General features: G+C 17.8%; 2 protein-coding genes across 2 annotated transcripts; both read left to right on the top strand.

The window, feature by feature from the left end:
• Positions 1-7,953: 7,953 nt before the first annotated feature.
• On the top strand, positions 7,954-9,170 carry SRAE_X000062200 (Poly-glutamine tract binding protein 1; the record flags this gene model as incomplete). Its single annotated transcript, XM_024644988.1, has 3 exons — positions 7,954-8,112; positions 8,560-8,878; positions 9,010-9,170. 3 exons carry the CDS (start codon positions 7,954-7,956, stop codon positions 9,168-9,170), a joined length of 639 nt encoding a protein of 212 aa, XP_024510491.1.
• Positions 9,171-11,304: 2,134 nt separating this feature from the next.
• SRAE_X000062300 (Acetylcholinesterase) lies at positions 11,305-13,110 on the top strand (the record flags this gene model as incomplete). Its single annotated transcript, XM_024644989.1, has 2 exons — positions 11,305-11,406; positions 11,446-13,110. 2 exons carry the CDS (start codon positions 11,305-11,307, stop codon positions 13,108-13,110), a joined length of 1,767 nt encoding a protein of 588 aa, XP_024510492.1.
• Positions 13,111-21,266: the final 8,156 nt, after the last annotated feature.

Consider the following 21,266-nt stretch of genomic DNA (forward strand, 5'->3'; position numbering starts at 1 on the left):
TGAATGATATCTTTTTTATTTGTACAAAAATTATATTGTTTTTAATACCAAAGCTATAATTCCCAATGATTTCATTCCGTTATAGGATGATGGAGCGGAATAAAAGTTACAACAATTAGCAAAATGATACTAAAACATGTAAAAATATATTTTCTCAATATAAATACCATTAATAAAAATAAAACAATAATAATATTAAAATGTGCCTTACGCGACATTATTCATACTGAAACTTTCTTAAGCCACAAACTTCAAACTGACCAATTTTCTGCACTTTATTTCTTTTATACCTTTTCTTTTTGTTCGTCTATACTAATGATCTAGTTCGGGTAGTATTATTAATTTAAAAAAAAATTTGTGTATTTATTTCATGAAAATCTTTATGGCTCCCATGATTTCATCCCGAGTAAGAGATGATGTAGCGGTTACAGAGCCTCCAGGTTGATAAAGGTGAGTAATCATGACAATATATAATATAGACAAAGTTTTCTTTAAAATTAAAAGAATAGAATAATAAAATGTATTAATATTTAAACTAGTTTTCGCAGACATAGTAATAATTGTTATTCCTCCATGTTAGGAAGTGTTGATAAGGAAAGACTGACAACAAACTTTTTTTCTCCCAGTTTCTTCTTTTATACTTTTCTTATTCTGTTCGTTCTTCTCCGCTTTATTTCATTGTTTTTAATGCCAATATTCTATTTATTTTAATGCCAACATTTTATTGGGATTACAAATTTCTTATGTATAAGATATTAATATTTCTTTTTGAATTTTTCTTTAAATTGTAAGTAACAAAATGTGTCAAGGGATTTCATTTTTTTTTCAAACATTTATTTTCAAAGTAGCTTTTTTGAAAAAAAACTTTTAATTTCTGGATTTTATTTCAAAACCGACTCTTTCTTTTCATTAAATATTGTCTCATTCAAAAAAGCATAAATTAAAGCTTAAATAAAGTGGTATTACAATTTTAAAATTTTGCAGTTTGATTACTAAATTAATAAAAATATATAAAAATTATTGTTTTCTAAGTGCAATAAAGACGGAGATGATTTTATATATTAGATTACAATATTTGCATTTGAACTTTTATTAAATTGAAACTAACCAATTTTTTTAAGAGGCTTTGTTGCCATTTCTCACAAGTATAATAAAATAAAAAAAAAACAGTAAATAATTTTTACGTTATATTCTAAGAATGGAACATTCATTTTTAACGATACTTATCTTTTTAAAAAAAGTATTAACTAACACTTAAATCAAGTCTTATTATCGCTTTTTAAATTTTTCGTTAAATTGTCAAATAGTATAAACTTAAATGAAATTTTACATTTAAAAAATTTTTTATATTAGATGTCAATTTTTTCTCAATTAAAGCTAGCAAAACTTGCCCCATGATTTTTTTAATTAAATTGAAAAGTTTATTTTTAAGTAATTTTTCAAACTTTAAAAAAATTTATTTTTGCTTATTTCTTAAGAACAAAATGCTGTCTTATAGTAAAACTAATTTCATTTGAAAAAAGATCAAAAACTACATATTTTATCACTTTTTTATCAGATTGAAAAAAAAATTCTATGAATGTTATTAATTATTAAAAATTTAATTGAATTGTCAAAAAAACTTTAAAAAAATGTTTTTTTATAAAATTTCAAGAACAAAAAAAAACATAAAAACTAATAAAACTTAAAATTTAGAATTTAGAATTTTAATTTCTCTATAAAAAAATTTTTATTTTTTTATAAAATTTTTCCAAAATAGTTTTGACACATTAAAAATTTTAAAAATTTTGAAACTTTCAAACTGTACTTCAAAAATTTATAACTTAGTTAAAACTATTATTTACAAATCATTAGCATTAAAAACGGTTGTTCCAACCATTTTTTTTTCCTTAAAGCAAAATTTTATTTAAAATCATTTGAAATTACAACTTTACAATAGATGCTAATGTTGTTTTTTTCATTTTATGTTTTAGTATTTATATAAAAAAAAAATATTTTTTTAAGAATATATACGCTCATCTTTATCAATTCATTTTTTTATGTTAGAAAAGTTTATTAAATATTAAAGTATTCAAAATAAATTTTTCAAAAGTTTGTTCTTGCTTTTATTTTTATTATATTTTCTAAAAATTGTTTTAAATTTTCAACATTTTATAAAAATGTATATTTGTATAATTGTGATAAGTATCAAACATTGCTTTATAAGCTATTAAAATCATTTATCATTTTTATATTTAATTTTTACCGTAATTTTGTGAATTCTCTTTTTTTCTATTTATTTTATGATAGACTTTTGCATAATAATATAATTTTATATTTAATAAAATATTTGATTTAAATTGATTAATAATAAAACGTTATAATTAAATAATTTTACAGTCAAATATTAAATTAAAATAAAATTGATGAACATTTAATCTCCTCCTACAATTAATTTTTAATCATGATTAGTAGTTATGTAACTTATATTGAATAAAATAAAGATTATAATTATCATATTTATGATTGAAGTCAACAAAATATGTTTTAATGTTTTTGAATTATAATCGTGAAATAACAATTACAATAATATATTTAATATATACAAAATTTTATTTGACATATAATTTATTCTCATACTTTTATAAAAATTAATATTGATTTTATTATTAAAAATTTTTGTTTCTTAAAAATATTTGTATGGTTGAAAAGAAAAGTTTTTAATTAAAAAATGATTCATTTATATAAATAGTTAATTTTATTGTAAAAACATTATTAAGCCTAATTGGTATAATAAATTAATTTTTTTTATTGTAAAAATAAAAGAATAGATTGATATAAACAAAGATATTATTTATTAAATGTTTACATCTTTCTGAACATGAATCTTTTGGTTGTTTTATTAAAAGGAATAATATTTATATATATTTTATAAATAAAATAAAGCTTTTATTATTTTTATACACATCACCTAACTTTTTACTTGATTTTCCAGTAAATTAACTTTTTATTTTTATACTTTTCCATAATCATATATATATAATGATATAATATATCGATATATCATGTTAGAATGTCACTTATTTAATGTTTATAGAAAAAATATAATTTAAAAGATATCCTGAATCATACGTAAGTACTTTTGTCATCATTCAATATTTTTTCCCCTTCAATTATATAAAATCATTTTAGAATTTTTATATTTTTGTTATCCTTGAAGTTGGATATGACAGATGAAAGAAATACTTGAAAGATTGTTACATCATATTACATATCTTAAGCTTCTTTTATAATATAATATAAGAAGGATATTTATAATAATTTTTTTTTGTAAACTATTTTTAGCAAGTAATGAAAAAATTTTTAAATAGTATTTTTTTTAATTTATATATATTTATTTGTTTTTAAAATTAATTTTAATATATATTTAATAAATGTTTTAAAAAAAATTAAAAAAAGTATATATTAATAAAACATTATGTTAAGGTAAAGATTTTTGTGGATTTATGTATAATTGTGCACTATCGTTTAAATAAAACAGATGTTAGTTAAATGAGGAATAAATTAACTATATTTTACTTTATTATTTTACGCTTTTAAAAATAAATATTATTTATATTAAATTTTTTATTCCAAAATTATAAATATATTAAATATTTATTAAATTATTTTTACTTTTAAAAAAAATAAAAGAATAATTTCTTTAATCTTACATTTTTTTTACTATTAAATATATAAATATTTGTTTATTGTCTCAGGACATTTTTTTCTTCTAAAATTTAATTATTTTTAAAAAAAAAAGATACCAGGCTACAATCAGTTATTTACATATTCTCTATTTATTTTATTTTAATTAAATTTTTTTAAATATAATTTTTTTTAGTTGTATCATGTTTAATATTATGTTGAAATAGGACAAAAATTATTTTTTAATTTTTTTTTAAAATATTTATAGATTTTTCTATTAAATAATTTATTCATTAGTTTTACTTTAACATAAAAAAATTTACATATTAACTTAATATAAATTATAATTTTGTAAAAGTATATTAATTATTAAATATAAAATAATTTTATTTTTATTTATTTTAATAATTATGCTAATTCTAATATAGTAAAAGAATTGATTGTTATATACAATAAAATATCCATTCTAATTTATTTCAACAACTTTATTTTTCATCCAAAAAATTTTCTTATATTACAATTAAAATACAAAATACTTATGTTTTCCCTTAAATTTTATTTTAAAGTATTAAATTATTAAAACTAAAAATATTGTAGAATAAATATATATAATTAATTATTTTTTTTTTAAAAAATTTATTTATTATTGTTTTATATTCTTTAAATAAAAGATAAAAATTTTACAATTGAATTTCATATGATAATATATATTATCAATTATTTTTATATTGTTAGACATTTTTTTGTGGTTCTTAATGATTAATAAATATTTAAATATGTAATTGATAAGTGTAGAATTTATTTATTGAGGCTAATAGATTATTATAACAAATTTGAATATCATACATATTAAAAGTATTTATATAATAATTATAAATTTTTTGTAAAAGAGAATATATATTTTTCTCCTATCGCAAAATTTATTTTTTTTATGGTAAATATAATTAGAAAAAGAATGATATTAATATTTATAAAACGTGAATAAAAAAAATTATTTATATAAACTTTAGTTCATATATATGTTACAAAATATATCTCTGTCAAAAATTTAAAATAATAAAAAAGTATAAATTACGCCTTTTTATGTACTTTAAAAAAAGGGTGTTAAAATTAATTATATATATACATATATAATTTAATAAAATATTTTATTTTAATATTATATTGTTAAAATATAACATATTTTAAAATAAAAAAAAGACTTTAATATTATAACTATAAATAACAGGCAATATTTTTATTTATTACTAAAATTAGTATCATAAATGTTATTAATTTAAATCATTTAATCAGGTAATGTTATAAAAATATAATATAAATATCTTTTTTTTAATATACTCATCATGAGGTATCTTTTAATATTTAAAATAGTGAGTAAATTTTTATATATTGTAAACATTTTAAATGTTTTAAAAACTATATTTATTTATAAAATCAATTTAGTTTTTATAAAATATGAATATTTTTTATATAAAATTATTTTCAAATAAAATTTAATATATTTTGTTCTAATAATATATACATATATAATATATAAAAATTTAAATAATAATTAAGAGCTGTAAATTTTATTTTATTTATTATTAAAAATTTAAAGTTATTAATTTTTGTTCCTATTACTGTTTATTATCTCATTTTACCTCATGTTCAATATTTATATATTATTCTATTAATTAACTATTAATTTATTTTTTTAATTATATTTTGAATGAATAGGTTTATCATAAAAATGTTTCAAAGAAATACAAATATATATATTTATAAATTGTAAAATGATAGTATAACTAACTAAATTGTTATCTTTTTAACTCATTTTAAATATCATTTATATTGAAATATATAAATTAATTAAAAGATAAATTTTGGACATATTATAAATTTAACAATTATATTTTCTCTAACTATAATATAGAGGAAAAGTTTTCTTTTATCTTAAATATTAGTAGGTAAAACATTATCAGATAATTTATCAATAATAATGATTATTCTTTAATATTTTGATTAAGTTATTATATGTAATAAGTAACTCTTTTAAGAGTATCTATTAATATTTCTCTCTGGTGGTAAATGATGCGCTATCTATTAAGATATTCCTGAATTTATAACCATCTGTTGATAAAATGATTTTACTCATTTGTCCTTTTTTTAAATATCTTATCATTTCAAAAAAGATCATTTTTATAATATTTAGACAATAATAAAATAAATTATCTTCAATACAATATCTATTTTTTTCAAAGCTAAGTTTGTAAAATAATTAAAATATTTTAAAAAATCTTTACTATAAATTATTACAGTAAATAATATTCTTTTAAAACATTTTATTTTATTATTTATTTTTTACTAAAAATAAAGATCAAAATAATATAATTATTAAACAATATAGGATAATTACACAAAAACTATTTTTTTAATATCTTATATATTGAATTGTTTCTATACTTTTTTGTCTAATAATATTATTTATATAATCTATTATTACATAATATTTTAAATAAATTACAAAAAAAAAACGCAGTTATTATAAAAAAAGAGAAAACATTTATTTGATAATTTGTAATATAATACTACTTTTAAAAATATAATTAAAGTCATTTTAACTATAATGTTTAATAATCATATGTTATAGATTTTTTTATTTTAACATTTTACAAAAATTTCTTTTTATCATACTAAAATAGTAAAATATTATGTAAAAATGTGATATATCATGATTATGTATTAAAACTTTTTTAATAAAAATAAAGTTAGTTGTAGGTAACCTTTTAAGAAAAAAATCATTATTAATCTTAACTTTTAAAAGGTTGAGAGAACATTATTTTACTTTAAATTAACTTCCTTAAGTATTGATTTGTATTATAACAATTCATTAAATTTTCATCTTTGTTTTGGCAATTCATTCAAATATAAGAGAGAACAAATTAACTTTTGATTGCGTTATCTTTTAGATAGTATATTATTAACTTCTAACACTTTGTATGATTATCTAAATTGCAAAAACAATATATTTTAATAAAAATTCTTATTTATAATATATTTGCTTTTTATATTTTTAATGATAAAAATACAAGATAAATTTAATTAATCATTATTTATCTGTTATTTTTATTTCATTTTATTCAAAAGATGATACATATCTTTTAAATACTTTTTTATTTTTTATATATTTTTTTCTTATAAAAAAATTAAATTTTTTATTTAAATAGTAGAAATAAATGTTATATTATAATTAATTATAATATGTTGTATGAAAATTTAAATTAATGCTATCATTTTAAAATATTGTAATATTCCAATAACAGTTAATTTATCTTTCATATTTCTTTTGTCAAGAAATAACAAGACATTAAAATATTAATTTACAAAAATTTTTCTAAAATAGAAAGTTTAACAATTAATAGTAAAAATTTTCCAATATAAATGTGTCAAAATAAATTATCATTTAAATAGAAATTTTAATTTTAAAATATAACATATTAAAATTTTTTCATAACAAAATAAAAATAGATTTATTTTAAATTTTTTTTTGTAATATAGATATTAAATAATTTAATTATAAATATTTAATTAAAATAATATTTCAACATATTTTTTAAGTTATGATTATAATAAAAAGAACTTTTTAATTTACTATAACTTCATTTATTACATTGATACTATTCAAAAACGTTATCATAATGAATAGGATAAATTTTTAATTCTTTTTTCTTTTATTCGCAGCATTTTTATTATAATATATATAATGTTAAATTAAATTTGTTATATCAATAAAAATTTGTTTGTAGAAGTATGATTAATATGCTTCAACAGAATATAACATTAAATTTAATTTTACAACTTGCAAAGCTGTTTTTTTCAAACTTTACCTTTATTTTATTGTGTCCTTAATATTATTACTTTGTTTAAAATTTTTCTTATGATATTTAGAGATTGGTTTTATAGTAACAATAACTTATAATAATATTAACTTTGATTTTAAAAATAATGAAAAAATTAAGACAATGAAATTTATTATTTTTTTTAAATATTAATTTTAATTGTAAATAATGTTGCAGCAAAAAATTTATATTCACAAGATAAAATACAAAGAATTGTTAAAAGACCCGTTAATATCACTGCCTATGTTGGTGATACAGTTATTTTAAAATGTCATGTTGAAAATCAAATAAGTTTTTTATATTTTTTTTATTTATTATTATTATTATTATTTTTAATTTTTAATAATAGAAGGGAACAGTTCAATAGCTTCTTAGAAGTTTTGGTTTAGGAACGGAAAGAGATCTTCCAATGCTTTCACAATTTAGAATGGTTGAAAGTTCTCTGAATGGAAAATATGATGTAGAAATAACAAATGTTACAGAATGGAATAATGAATTTTATGAATGTCAAGTTACATCATCAAAAACTTATAATAATTTTGAAAAAAATAAACCACCTTATTTAGAAGTTTTTAAATTACCAGAAAATTAAAGAATTTTTGATAACTACAATCATGAAAAAAATTTAAATAGTGATTTTATTTATGCAACAAAAGGTGCTCCAATAGAAGAATTTTGTTATATATCAAAAACATATTCAATATCTAAAATATATTGGGTAATAACAAAATCTGGTACATTAGATAATATTCTTTCATAGATTGGTGATGATATACCAGATTGATATATTTGGTAAATATTTAAGAAATTTTCATTTAACAATACAATCTAGTAAATACACAAAAATTCAACATTTAATTTTAAAAAATATTTTACTATTTATGATAATATTAATACAAGGATTGATTCAAAATTTAACAATATGAAATTAACATATGTTATTATTTATCCAACTTCAAGTGATCAAAAATTATCATCAGTTAAAATAAATATTTTATATAAACCATAAATAAAGGTTACAATAGATGGTGATAATGATACTTTAAAACAAAGTGATGAAGATAGGCTTATATGTAGTGTTAATTTAAAACCAGAACATAGTGGTAAATATACATTATATCATAATAATGAACTTCTTAAAAAAGCAACAAAAAAAGTTTTATATATTGAATATCTTATACCAGATGATTATAATTCACGTTTTACATGTCATATAAAAAATGCATTAGGATCTAGTTCTAATACAATATTATTAAATCTTAAATATGAACATAAATTTATAATTTCATCACAGGTGAAAATTGTTAATCAAAATGAAATAGCAGAATTTTATTGTAAAAAACATGGTAATCCAAAACCTAGAATATCTTGGAGAAAATCCGATGATGAAAAAATAATACATGAAGCGTCAAATTTTGCAATTAAAATGTAAAAAAATAGCAAACAGTTGAATATTAGTGTGTAGCTACAATTAATGATTTTAAATCAGTTATACTTTCACATAATTTATTTATTGAAGGTGATCTTCAAGTACGTACAAATGATACAGTATTTGTTAATCATGAATCAATAGCAATATTATCATGTGAATTTCATGGATATCCAAAACCTGGTGATATTATATGAACATTTAATGGTGAAAATAATATTACTGGTAGACCAAGTAAAAGATTTAATGTTATTCAAATTGAAAAAAATTATGGTGTTGATAGTAAATTAATTATTTATAATTTTTGAAAGTAAAGATATAGGTAATTATAATTGTACTGCTTCAACAATATATAAAATAGTAACAGCAACTATATCATTACGTTCATATACTTTCATGTATAAAATATCAAGATAAATTAAAAAATTGATTTTAATTTAAAAATAACACTATTATTTATCATAACTTGTGCTGCTGTTTTAATAATTATATTTGGATTATTATATTGTCTATATATCAATAAATATAAAAAAAGAAAACATTATATCAATTAAGAAATAAAAAATATGTTGATAATATACAAGTTGAGTGTGCTGGTGTTAATAGTATTAATTTTGTCTTTGTAGAATTATTACGTAAAGAAAAAACAAATTCATTTGGTGCATCAATATATAATAAAGTATATAATTCAATAAGTTAAAATAGTTCAGATTTAGATATTAATGACAATTATGGATAAGGATAATATCAATCTGGTTATCAAGTAACATTTATTACAACAGATACTAATTCAAGTCGGGCTACAACTATTCTTAGATATGATGGTAATAATTATGGTAGTAATACAATAACATTTTGTAACAATGATAGAAATGAATTTATGAATATGAAACTTTTAAGAGAAATTGTAACACCTGATAATGAAAATGGTAGACCATTATTAATTTCATTATGTTAATAATAATAATAATATAAATCAAAAAGATAGTCATGTTAATAGAATTTCTACACATGTTTAAATAATAACAGAAGATTTTTTTTTTTTGACAGGTATGTTATTTTTTTGCATATAAGCATTAACTAATTATATTATTCATAAGTTATGTTGTTATTACTATTCCTTAAAAAAAATTATTGTTTGTTTTAGCAAATTTTTACACTTATCTTTATATATTGTTTTGTCTTAAAAAAGTTTCAAATCACAATAAAATATTCTCCATCACATCTTTGTTGTATTAAAATAATCAATGATATAAAGAACAGTAATAGTATATAATTTGAAACATTTTTTAAATTTTAATTGTTAATCTATGTTTTATTTCACTAATTTTTATAAAAATTTTATAAAATTTTTTTTATTATTAATTTATATATAAATAAGAAATAATATACTAGTTAAACAAAAAAATTATAGTGTTCAATAAATATTAATTTAATCTCAGATTATTGATTTTAAAAATGATTAGAAAAAAATTTTTTTGATTTTTTTATAATAAATCTAGCACTTTAAAATATTAAATAATATTTTAATTTGTAATTTATGAGCACTGCTAACTATGTACTAGTAATAAAAATTACAAAATATAAAATATTAGAAAATATGATTTTATTCACGACTTTTAAAGAAATCATTATTAACATTTTGAAATTTTTAATTTTAATAACATTAATAATGCTTTATATATAAAAAATAAATTAGTATTAAAAAAAAAATTGGAAAAATTATTTTGTAAAATTAGAAAAGTTAAAGCTAAAAAAATAAAAATAATATTAATAAGTTGTTTATAGATAAATATTTTACAAATACTTTCTTTTACTTATTATTTTCATTTTTTAAACTTATCTTTAAAATACAATGTTATTTTGACTACAACGTACAAAAAAATAAAAAGTTTTTAAAATTTTGATTTTTTGAATAACTAGTTCTTGAAATTATATAATTTTAGAATTATATAAATTTCTTTGTACAATAACCTTAATTTTAATAATATTTTAGTCTAAAAATTTGGATTATGTAGACTTTTTGTTTTTTTATTGGTTTAATAGTAAGAAGTTTAAATAAAAAAGGAAATTAACAATTTTTTGACATTAAAAAAATTACACAATTATTGTAATTTTAAAAACTAATAATAAGTAAATAAATTTTTTAAAAATGTTATTGCTTGATACAAAGTTGAACAATTTTTTAATAAGTAAATATTAAAAATAATTTATTGCAACAATTAAAATTTAATAAAAAAAATAAAAAAGTTTTACTGTAATGTAAATAAATTCTAGTATAAATACAAGAGCAAAACTTAAAACTATACAAGAAAAAGTCAGTTTTCAAATATGAATTTGTCTAATTTTTTAATATTTTTAATCAATCTTGCAATTTGTTGGAGTGGAAATGGAATAAAAACATATTATGGAGAAATTGTTGGAGAAACTATTGTAAGTTTTTTTTTAAATTTTTATAATATTTTCTTGCAGACGGTATTGGGTGAAGAAATGACAGAATATTTAGGTATCCCATATGCACAACAACCAACCTATTTTTGGAGATTCCAAAAACCATATGAATTAGAAAAAGATCGTTTTAACGAAACTAATATTTTTTATGCAGTTCATCAAGGTAAAGGATGTCCACAACACATTAGAGTTATGAATTTCGAGGGATATGATTCATTAAATCCAAAAGAAACCGAAGAAAGCTGTCTTAAATTAAATATGTGGGTTCCAAAAGGTGAAGAAAATATGCCAGTTATAGTTTTTTTCCATGGTGGAAGTTGGACAGTAAGAACTGGTAGTATTGATAGATTTAATGGATCTGTTCTTGCTTTAAAAACAAAGTCAATAGTTGTTGTACCTAATTTTAGACTTGGATTTTTAGGTTTTGCTTATTTAAAAGGTGAAGATGGAATAGAAGGTAATATGGGATTATTAGATCAACAAATGGTATTAACATGGATTAATAGAGTAATTGAAAGTTTTGGTGGTGATAAGGATAAAGTAACTATTTTTGGTACAGGTACTGGTTCATCTTCAGTAGAAGCTCATTTATTTTCAAGTAGTAGTAAACCACTTTTTAAAAGAGGAATAATGAGTTCTGGTAGTATAACACATTTTATGAGTACAGTTTCAGGAGATATAGCTGACACAAATACTAGAAATGTTTCAACAATGGTTGGATGCATTTCAGATGTAAATGATTCGTCAAAAAGCAACAAAGACATTGTTGAATGTTTACGTAATAAAACTGCAAATGAATTGATTGAGGCTGCTAGAAAAGTAAGAGCTTCTGGTCAAATGCCAACGCCATTTCCTTTTATGCCTATTAATGAAGATACAGTATTTTTTAATGGAAATATTAAAAATATGTATAATGAAAAAATGTTTAATACAGATGTTGATTTAATGCTTGGAAGAACGGCAGATGAAGCAACATTTTTTATGGCAACTGGTTTTACAAATAATAGTAATATGGGTTGTTATTTTTATCCAGAAAAACCTGCCGATGACCCTGCTAATAAATGTAACATGGAAAAAAAAAACTTTGAATATTTAGTTCAATTTGGAGGAAAAATATTAAATTTTAATGAAACAGAACGAACTAAACTAGAAACAATTTATACTGGCTCTGCTGAAACATATACCAACCGATCTATAAGAATTTTATCTGATTTTGTTTTTGATTGTGAACTTTCTAAATTTGCTATTACATTTGCAAATGTTTCTAGCAAGAATACTTATTTTTATGAATATAAAAGACGATCACCAATTAATTTATGGCCAGAATGGACTGGTGCAATGCATGGTGATGATTTAAATGATATATTTGGTATTCCATTTAGACATCCTGAAAAATATAAAAATGAAATTTTACAACGTGAAAAAGATTATTCGGAAAATGTAATGTGGGCAATAGGTAATTTTACTAAAGATGGTAGTACAATAACAACATGGAATAAAATAGATGTTAATGACCCTAAAGGTCTCATATTTAATGGAGAATTAGGACAAGAAGAAACAACTGTACAATATACAGTTGTTACACCATCTACATGTACTGAATTTTATAATCTTATTCATGAATCTATCGAGTGGAAAAAAATCAGTAATAGCATAAGTACAACACCATCAACTTTGCCAGAATAAGTACTAAAAAGTGCTTTTAAATAAGGTTTATAAGCACTACATATTCTGCATTTTAATTCACTCCAAGCAATAATAATTTTTAATAATAATAATTTTAATAATTATATTTTATTTATTTTGCTAATTAATCTAATTTATTTAAATTTTCTGATAAAAATAATTAATAAAAAATTTTTTCTTTATTTTTTAAATACTTGTTTATTTATTATTTATTAATTTTTGGTTGTACGTATAAATTTATTTATATAATTCCAGTTTAAAAAATGATAGTCTTTTTCTAGATCATATCAATTCGAATGACTATTAGATTTATATGTGAATAGATGATTATCCAAGCTCAAATGAAAAAAAAAGATAAACTTGTGTAAACCACTTCTAGCCTTTATTTCATTTTTAATTTTAAATAAAATTCTAACTATACTAGTTTTTATAATCGGAATTTTTAAATAGCACTTATAACTTATTACAAGGTTTAAATTTGCAATTACCTAAATTTCAAGCTATTTTAGGTAAACTATATAATTCAAATTCTTAAATATTACATTCAATATGAAGTTTGTATATAAAACAATATCTTAATTATCTTTTCTTTTTCAAAAAAAAATTACTTATAATAATTTTTTTAGATAAATAAAGACTTATATTAATAGATTTACAAAAATTTTTTTTATACGATCTTAAACGTGCTTGAAAGTCATCTTAATTTGAATAAACTTGAGTAAATATTTTTTGAATATTTTATCTTAAAAATATAAAGTTTATTATAAAATATTTTTTTAAATAAATTATCAATATTATGTTTTAAAATTTTATTCTGATTAATATTTATTGAAACAAGTTTATGCTATATTAGATTAATATTAACAAATTATGTATTTATAATTTCTATTATTTACTTTCATAGTGCTTTAAGATATCAGTTTAATATTTTTTTGAATTCATGAATAATCTTAGTTTATGCTTTTTTCACAATAATTAGCATAATAAATAAAGAAAAGTAAAACTTCATATTGTTGGGAAAGAAATTTTATTTTGATTTTAATGTGATTAAAATAAAAAGAAAAAAATGTTTTGATAAACTTTATTTTATATTATATAAAAACATTTGATCACAATTTTTTCAACTTATTTTCAAAAAAAACATTTATATTATCATTTTCAATCAAATTAGGGATCAGTATTTATTATGCAAAAGAAATAAATAGTGTTTTGTCATATTTATCAAATTAAAAAAAACTGTTTTAACATTGTAATTAAAGAAATATTTTTTAAATGATAAAAATATAAATAGAAGTTTTGCAAACATTTTTATAAATATTAATTTTAACACAACTATTTCAATTCTACATGTCTATTACGTTGTAATATAATTTAATTTTAATAAATATTTTTACTATAGGTTATTTAATGCTATTTTTATATTTTTTAATAGATAAATTAAAAAATATTAACAAATTAAAAACAATTTAATTTTAAACTAACATAATTAAATTTAAGAAAAAAGTTTTTTATCACTTTTGTTGCTATTGTTAAAATATTTTTTTAAAAACTAATTTTGCTTTATATTAATAAATTGTATTTCTTACACAATTAAAATGCACCAGTTTAAATATTTACCAAGAAAAATACCAAAATATTAAATTAAATCATTATTAGCATATAAAAATAATAATTTTAAAAATACCTTAAAAAAATAGATGTGAATCTAGTAAGTTAATGTCAAAAAAAAATTTTATTTTATTACCTTTTTAGAGATGTCAGAAAACATAATTTATGCTAAAAATTAATTATTTTTTAGTTATTTTTTAATAATATTTGCTGCTTATTAAATATTGACTTAATTTTATAATTGTTTTAATGTTATTTAAACCCCATTTTAAATAATTTTAATATAAAGTACAGCTAACAAAATGTTATTTCATAAAAATATTAATAGATTATTTTTATTGAGTAAATTTATTAAATTTAAAAATGTATAGTTATTTTTTTAATAAGACAACGAGTTAAAAAAAATTTATTAAAAATAATTAGTTAATTTTTATTTAAATATAATATTCATTTTTTTTGTAATTTTATGTTCTTAATTATATTTCAATTTCTTATCCCTCTGAAATTAATTGATACCTGTATTAAGTTGCATTGTTTTCTTATCTTGATACTTCTGGGTCATTTAATAAGATAATTATGTTGTATTAAAATATTTTTTTTGTGTTCAAAAATTTTTTACAATGAGTATTTTATTTTTTTATTTTAAAGTATAGTTATATATTTTTTAGTGAATACATTTATTATTTAAAGAAAATAATTTATTTTTTATATTAAAAAAGTTATAATTAATATGAAAACATATCTAATTTATCAACAAATTAATACTTTTACTAACCAAAAAAAATATAGTTGTGATATATCCGATTATTATAGATATTTAGAAGATAAAAATGGAAAAAATCTCTTTATATTATTTTTCAACTAAATATCATGCTTGACAATTTTTTTGATATTTTGAAATATACAACGAGAGTAAAAAACAAATAATTAGACAATTCTAAATATAATATGAAATATTTAATTGAGAAATTGGTGGCTATCAATATTATTATCAATAAAATGAAAAAAATTATGGATCGTAAGTTACAATGATTTCTAAAATTTTTAAAATTACTTTTATAGTTATAAAAAAAAAGTTATCATAATGTTAATAAAAAAAGCAATTAATTTATATTTATGTAATGCTTTAGGAAAAACTTAAAGTAAAAGTTTCGTATCAGACTATACAAAAAAATTTATATAATTGTGAAATTTTACAATATTTTGGAAATATAAAAATAAAATTTTTATATTTAAAAAGAACAAATATTGTTGGTGATTTGATAATTAATTTAGTTACTGATTATGCTTTCATTTTAATAGGCACAATTTTTATTAATTCAAATATACTTTTTTCACATTTTTAAATGAAAAAATGTATATAGAAATAAGAAAACATTTATTATATTTTCATAGATTTTGAAAAAGTCATGATCAAGGTAAAAAAATAATAGTTCAATTTATTTTTGTTGAAAATAAAGTTATTAGGGCAAATGTATCAGATTGTAGTAATTAGTTATTATGAAAATATTACAATAATTCAATTTATTCAACTAAGCTATATTATTATAACCTACAAAATATAATCGATTTTCATCATTTAACTTTTCTTCGTCTTTTTAATTAATAACTACCGTACATACTATGATATTATAATTAATTCATATCCATTTTTATTGTTTTTACAAATAAATATATTTGCATTGATAAAATTGTTATTGAAAAATTTCAAGTATATAAAAAATTTTTTATAATCTTCTTAATTTTTTATAAAAAAAAATGATTTTTTTATTAAAAATATTTTTTCTATTGGATAAATGTACTTTATATTAATTTGTATCAAAAAATGCATTAAATTATTTGATAATTTATAATAAATATGCTAAAAAGATTTTGAAAAAAAGTTAATGTTGACAAAGAATTCATTGAAGATGAACGAGGAACTAAAAGTAGTTAAAACTATAAATTTTTTTAAATAATATATATAGTAAAATTTAATAAGTTTAAGGCGCACTAATGACCAGAAATAGAGAAATATTACTGGCCTATATCTCTAACAAAATACCTCTGTAGTACCAAGTATATTAAACACCTTTATTTATACAATATCAAACACAATACAATAATAGTAACTGCTTCAATCGTGGGCTTACGTGATAGTTAAGTTTAATTAAGTTTAACCGAGAATTCTATCGTGGCCACGAAGAATACAAAAATTATCCTATAGATAAAATATAAAACCTATAATAAGTAAAATTATTCATAAAATATAAAAAAAACCATAAAAGTCTAAGTAATCAAAGAAATAAAAAATGACTAAAGTTGTCAAATTTTTACTTTTTATATACTAATGTTATCATCTTATTTTACTTCTAGTCCTAATATATCACCATTTCTTACTATATCTACACCAAATGTTTTATATAAAATTGATTTAAACGTGATTAAAGATAATGAAATAAAAAAAATAAAAGTTGAAAAAATCCTTTGATCAAAATTTTTAACTTTAAATACTGATAATTTTATTATAAAAAGAGAATACTATAAAGAATAAAGATGGTAAATGAATACCCATTTAATTCTTTCATAGTAAACATTTACGTCTAAGTAAAAGAAATTCTGTAATTGTAGAAAATTATGGTGATTAAAGTGCTTTATGGCATCCAGAAAATTCATTGAATAAAATGTTTTTTGTTCAAAATTTAAATAGTATTTAGTGCATTCTTAGTATCAAAAGATATACAAAATTTACACAATAAATGAACTTCTGAAAAAATTTAAAAATTAAAAAAAAAGTTTTGATGTCCTTATTTTTATAGTATAAAATATTTAATAAATGAGAATATATATTTAATCAAAGAAAATTGTCATTTATGCTGATTGTAAAGACGGTCTATTGACATCTGTTTTTTTATAACGAGAATCAAAAATTATTAAAGGTATTGTAGCAAAATCAACATTACTAAATACAATACAATTTAATAACTAACTAGTAAAAAAGATTTGCTCATAAATCTGTATGATGAATTAAATGAAAAAATGATTTTTTTAATATATATTCATTATCAACAAATCAACAATTAAAATATAAAACTTATTATGATTATCAATGACAAAGTACTTTAATATTTAACTTTTTTTTTTTATAGCAGCTACGGTGTCAAACATACAACAAAAGATGTAGTAAATTTGTGTTAATTTTCAAAAAAAAATGTGAAATCATACCAAACTAATCCAGTTTTTGCTTCTATCTTGAAGTATGGTGGTTTTTATGATAATGACAAAAATAGTGACATAAAAATGAATGAAGTATATAAAATTCTTCTATTCTTTCAACAAATATTAGAATTAACATTTAAAAAATAATTTATTTTTCCATAATTTTAAATTTATTATTTTTTAAAAAAAAAGTACACAAAATATTCAATATAAATTTTAGTAAAAAACTTTGTTATTATCAAAAAAAAATATGATTTTTATTGGTATAAAAAACATTATATTCTATTTTAAAAATAATGAAGAGTATAAAGCTTATAAAATTAAAATAACAAATATGTATATTTAAAGTCCATAATAATAATTTTTTTAAAAAATATTTTTTTTTATTTAGATATTTTAATACTGTGTTTATATAGTACTTATCAATTTCTATATGTCTTAAAAAAATTTTAAAATAATTATGGTTTTATATAGTAATTATATATCATATTTATTCTTATTTTAATCTGTAAAATTATACAAATCTTACTACTAGAATCTTTAATTTATCCATTTTTTAAATAAATAAAATTGAATAATATTATTTTGAAAAAGTTAACATAAATAAGAGTTGATTCAAATTTAAAATTTAATACTTGTTAAAGAAAAATAAGTATTCTACATAGTTCATTCACTAGTTGGTCAGAAGTTTTATTCTATATATTAAAACCACCATATTTTACAATAAAAGCAATATCTAAATTAGTCTGAAACGATTTACCTTTTTTTAAAGTACATATAATTAAGCATAATATTTTTTTGAATGTTGAACACTATGAATGGTGTCATTTAAAAGTACAAATACCAAAGTACTTGATCATTGTTTGCCACAATAATTTTCAAATTTCAATTGATGGTATTGTGAAAACAAATATTAATTTAAACAATCATTCCTATTATTTAATTTATTATACAGATTTATGAACAAATCCTTAATTGTAGTTAATTTATCAAAACGTATTGTATTTGATATTAGTAATTTTGCTGCAACAGTTCCAATAAACATTCGCATTATCTATAAAACAACAGATGCCAATAGAATGGTTTTACCATTACTATAAAAGATAATTTTACATTGTTCAGTATACTTTTTTTAAATTAAATATTTTATACTATAAATAAAGTTATTAAAAGTGTTTTTTTTCTCATAAAAGCTTTCGCTAGAAATCTATTCATTATCAATAAATTTTCCGTTTTATATACCAGGAATGCACTAAATACTACTAAAATTTAAAATTCTAAGGTAGCTAGAAAATTTTATGAATGCCATAAAGAATTTTATTTATCATAAGTTTTTATGATTTTAAGATTTTATTTTTTCAATATTAATTTCTTTTATAAAACATTTGTATAGTTATTTTTGTATCATTATTAACTCTATCTCTTTTAATATAGATTTTTAAATTATCAATATGTACATCTTAAATTATTGACTGGAATACTTTTTTAACTTTAACTTTTGCATCTTTAATACCAATTATTATAAAATTAATTTTATGTAACATTTTTAAGATATTTATGTTATTAAATTTAAAGAAAATGTATAATTATTTCCCATTCCATCATGGATACTTTCTTTATTTATATGCATTTCTTCTAAAAACATATCAACAAAAATATTACATATTTTCAAAAAACAATCTAATTTTTTTTTTTAAAAATTAATACTAAATACTTTACTACACCAAAAATAGTTCTAAATATATGTATTCTTTTTCACGAGTAATAAATTTTTTTTTATCAAAATCTTATAGAATTTCTATTTTTAAAGTTTTTTAATTAGACAAAGTTTCATATGTAGTTAATGTAATATAATAATTAAATGTTTAAGAAATATTTTAATATGCATTGAAAGTACTAGCAAATAAATAAAAAAATATTTATTTATAAAAATTTTCTACATATTGTAATTTAAAATAATATAACTTAATTATATAATTTAAGGTATTGTGACATTTTACAAATAAATAATTACAATTATCTGATATATTTGATGTTATAAATATGTAATTACCAATGAAAAATTAAGTTTTTTTTATATCGTTTCTCTAATTTATTTCCAATCTTTGAATGTATATTAATTGGTTTTCTTTTTGAAAACATTGATCCATTAATTAATATGTAAAAATAATGTTAAGAATAAATAACATTTTTATCATAAAAACAAATGTACACATAATTCTTAAAATAATTGTCAATTTATTAGCTAAATCCTTTTCATTTTTATATTACAATTAAAATTTCAGGACATTAATATATCTTCTTTTCTAATATGTTTTTGTTTGACTTATTAAGAAAACTTTTAATTTCAGTTCATCTGTTTTATTAATCCTTTTCAAATCAATAATTACGTCACTTCTTTTAAAAATTCTAAAAAAAAAGTTATAAAAATTAAGCAATTATCATAAAATATAATTTATAATCATATTATAATAATCATAGTAATATTAATATTCTTGAAGTTCCATACAGATATTTACTTGTAATATTTATAATACTTTTATAATTTTTTTCTAAATTAGTATTTATCAATTTGCTCAAAAAATTTCCACATTTTTGCTTTGCTATTTAAGAAATTGATTTCTTTGAATTTTTGTCATAAAATAACTATAATAATCAATTATATAACGGTTTTATTTTTACTATTGTAACTAAAATAATTTATTTTTATTAAAATGGTTATAATTTACATTAATACAACTTTTATATTTATTTTTTTAATATTCTCAAAATTATCGGAACAATAAAAAACAGATATTAGATTAGTTTTAAAAAAACTTTTTTTTTTGTTTGACATGCTAAATGCATTCATGAAAAATGTATAAATATACATTAAATAAAAAAATAAAATATTTATCGTAAAAGTAATTTAAAATATAAAAATTATTTTTAATATTTTTTAATTATTTTATTAAAGTGTTTAGAAGTTTAAATATAACATAAAAACAAAATTAATTTTAAGTATGATTTAATTTAACAATGATTTAAAATTAAAATTCAGTTAAGAAATATTATGTAATAAAGAATTGAATCTTATATTTAAAGAAAATGGAATTAATTTTTTTTTAAGTAAATGTTTAAATTGTATTAATGTTTGAATTGCTTAAAAAAACAATTTATTAAAAATAACAAAGTAAATTTTAATAAAATTTTTTTTAAATGAAAATAAGAAATGTAGTATAAAATTTTTTTTTGAGAGCAAATTTTTTTAATTCATGCAAAAAAAAATTAAAAATTACATTATTTGTATTTAATTTATTAATTATAAATATGTTTTTTATAATTTATATATTTTTTATTTTTTAATAAAT

Source organism: Strongyloides ratti, assembly GCF_001040885.1.
Source record: "Strongyloides ratti genome assembly S_ratti_ED321, chromosome : X".
NCBI lineage: Eukaryota > Metazoa > Nematoda > Chromadorea > Rhabditida > Strongyloididae > Strongyloides > Strongyloides ratti.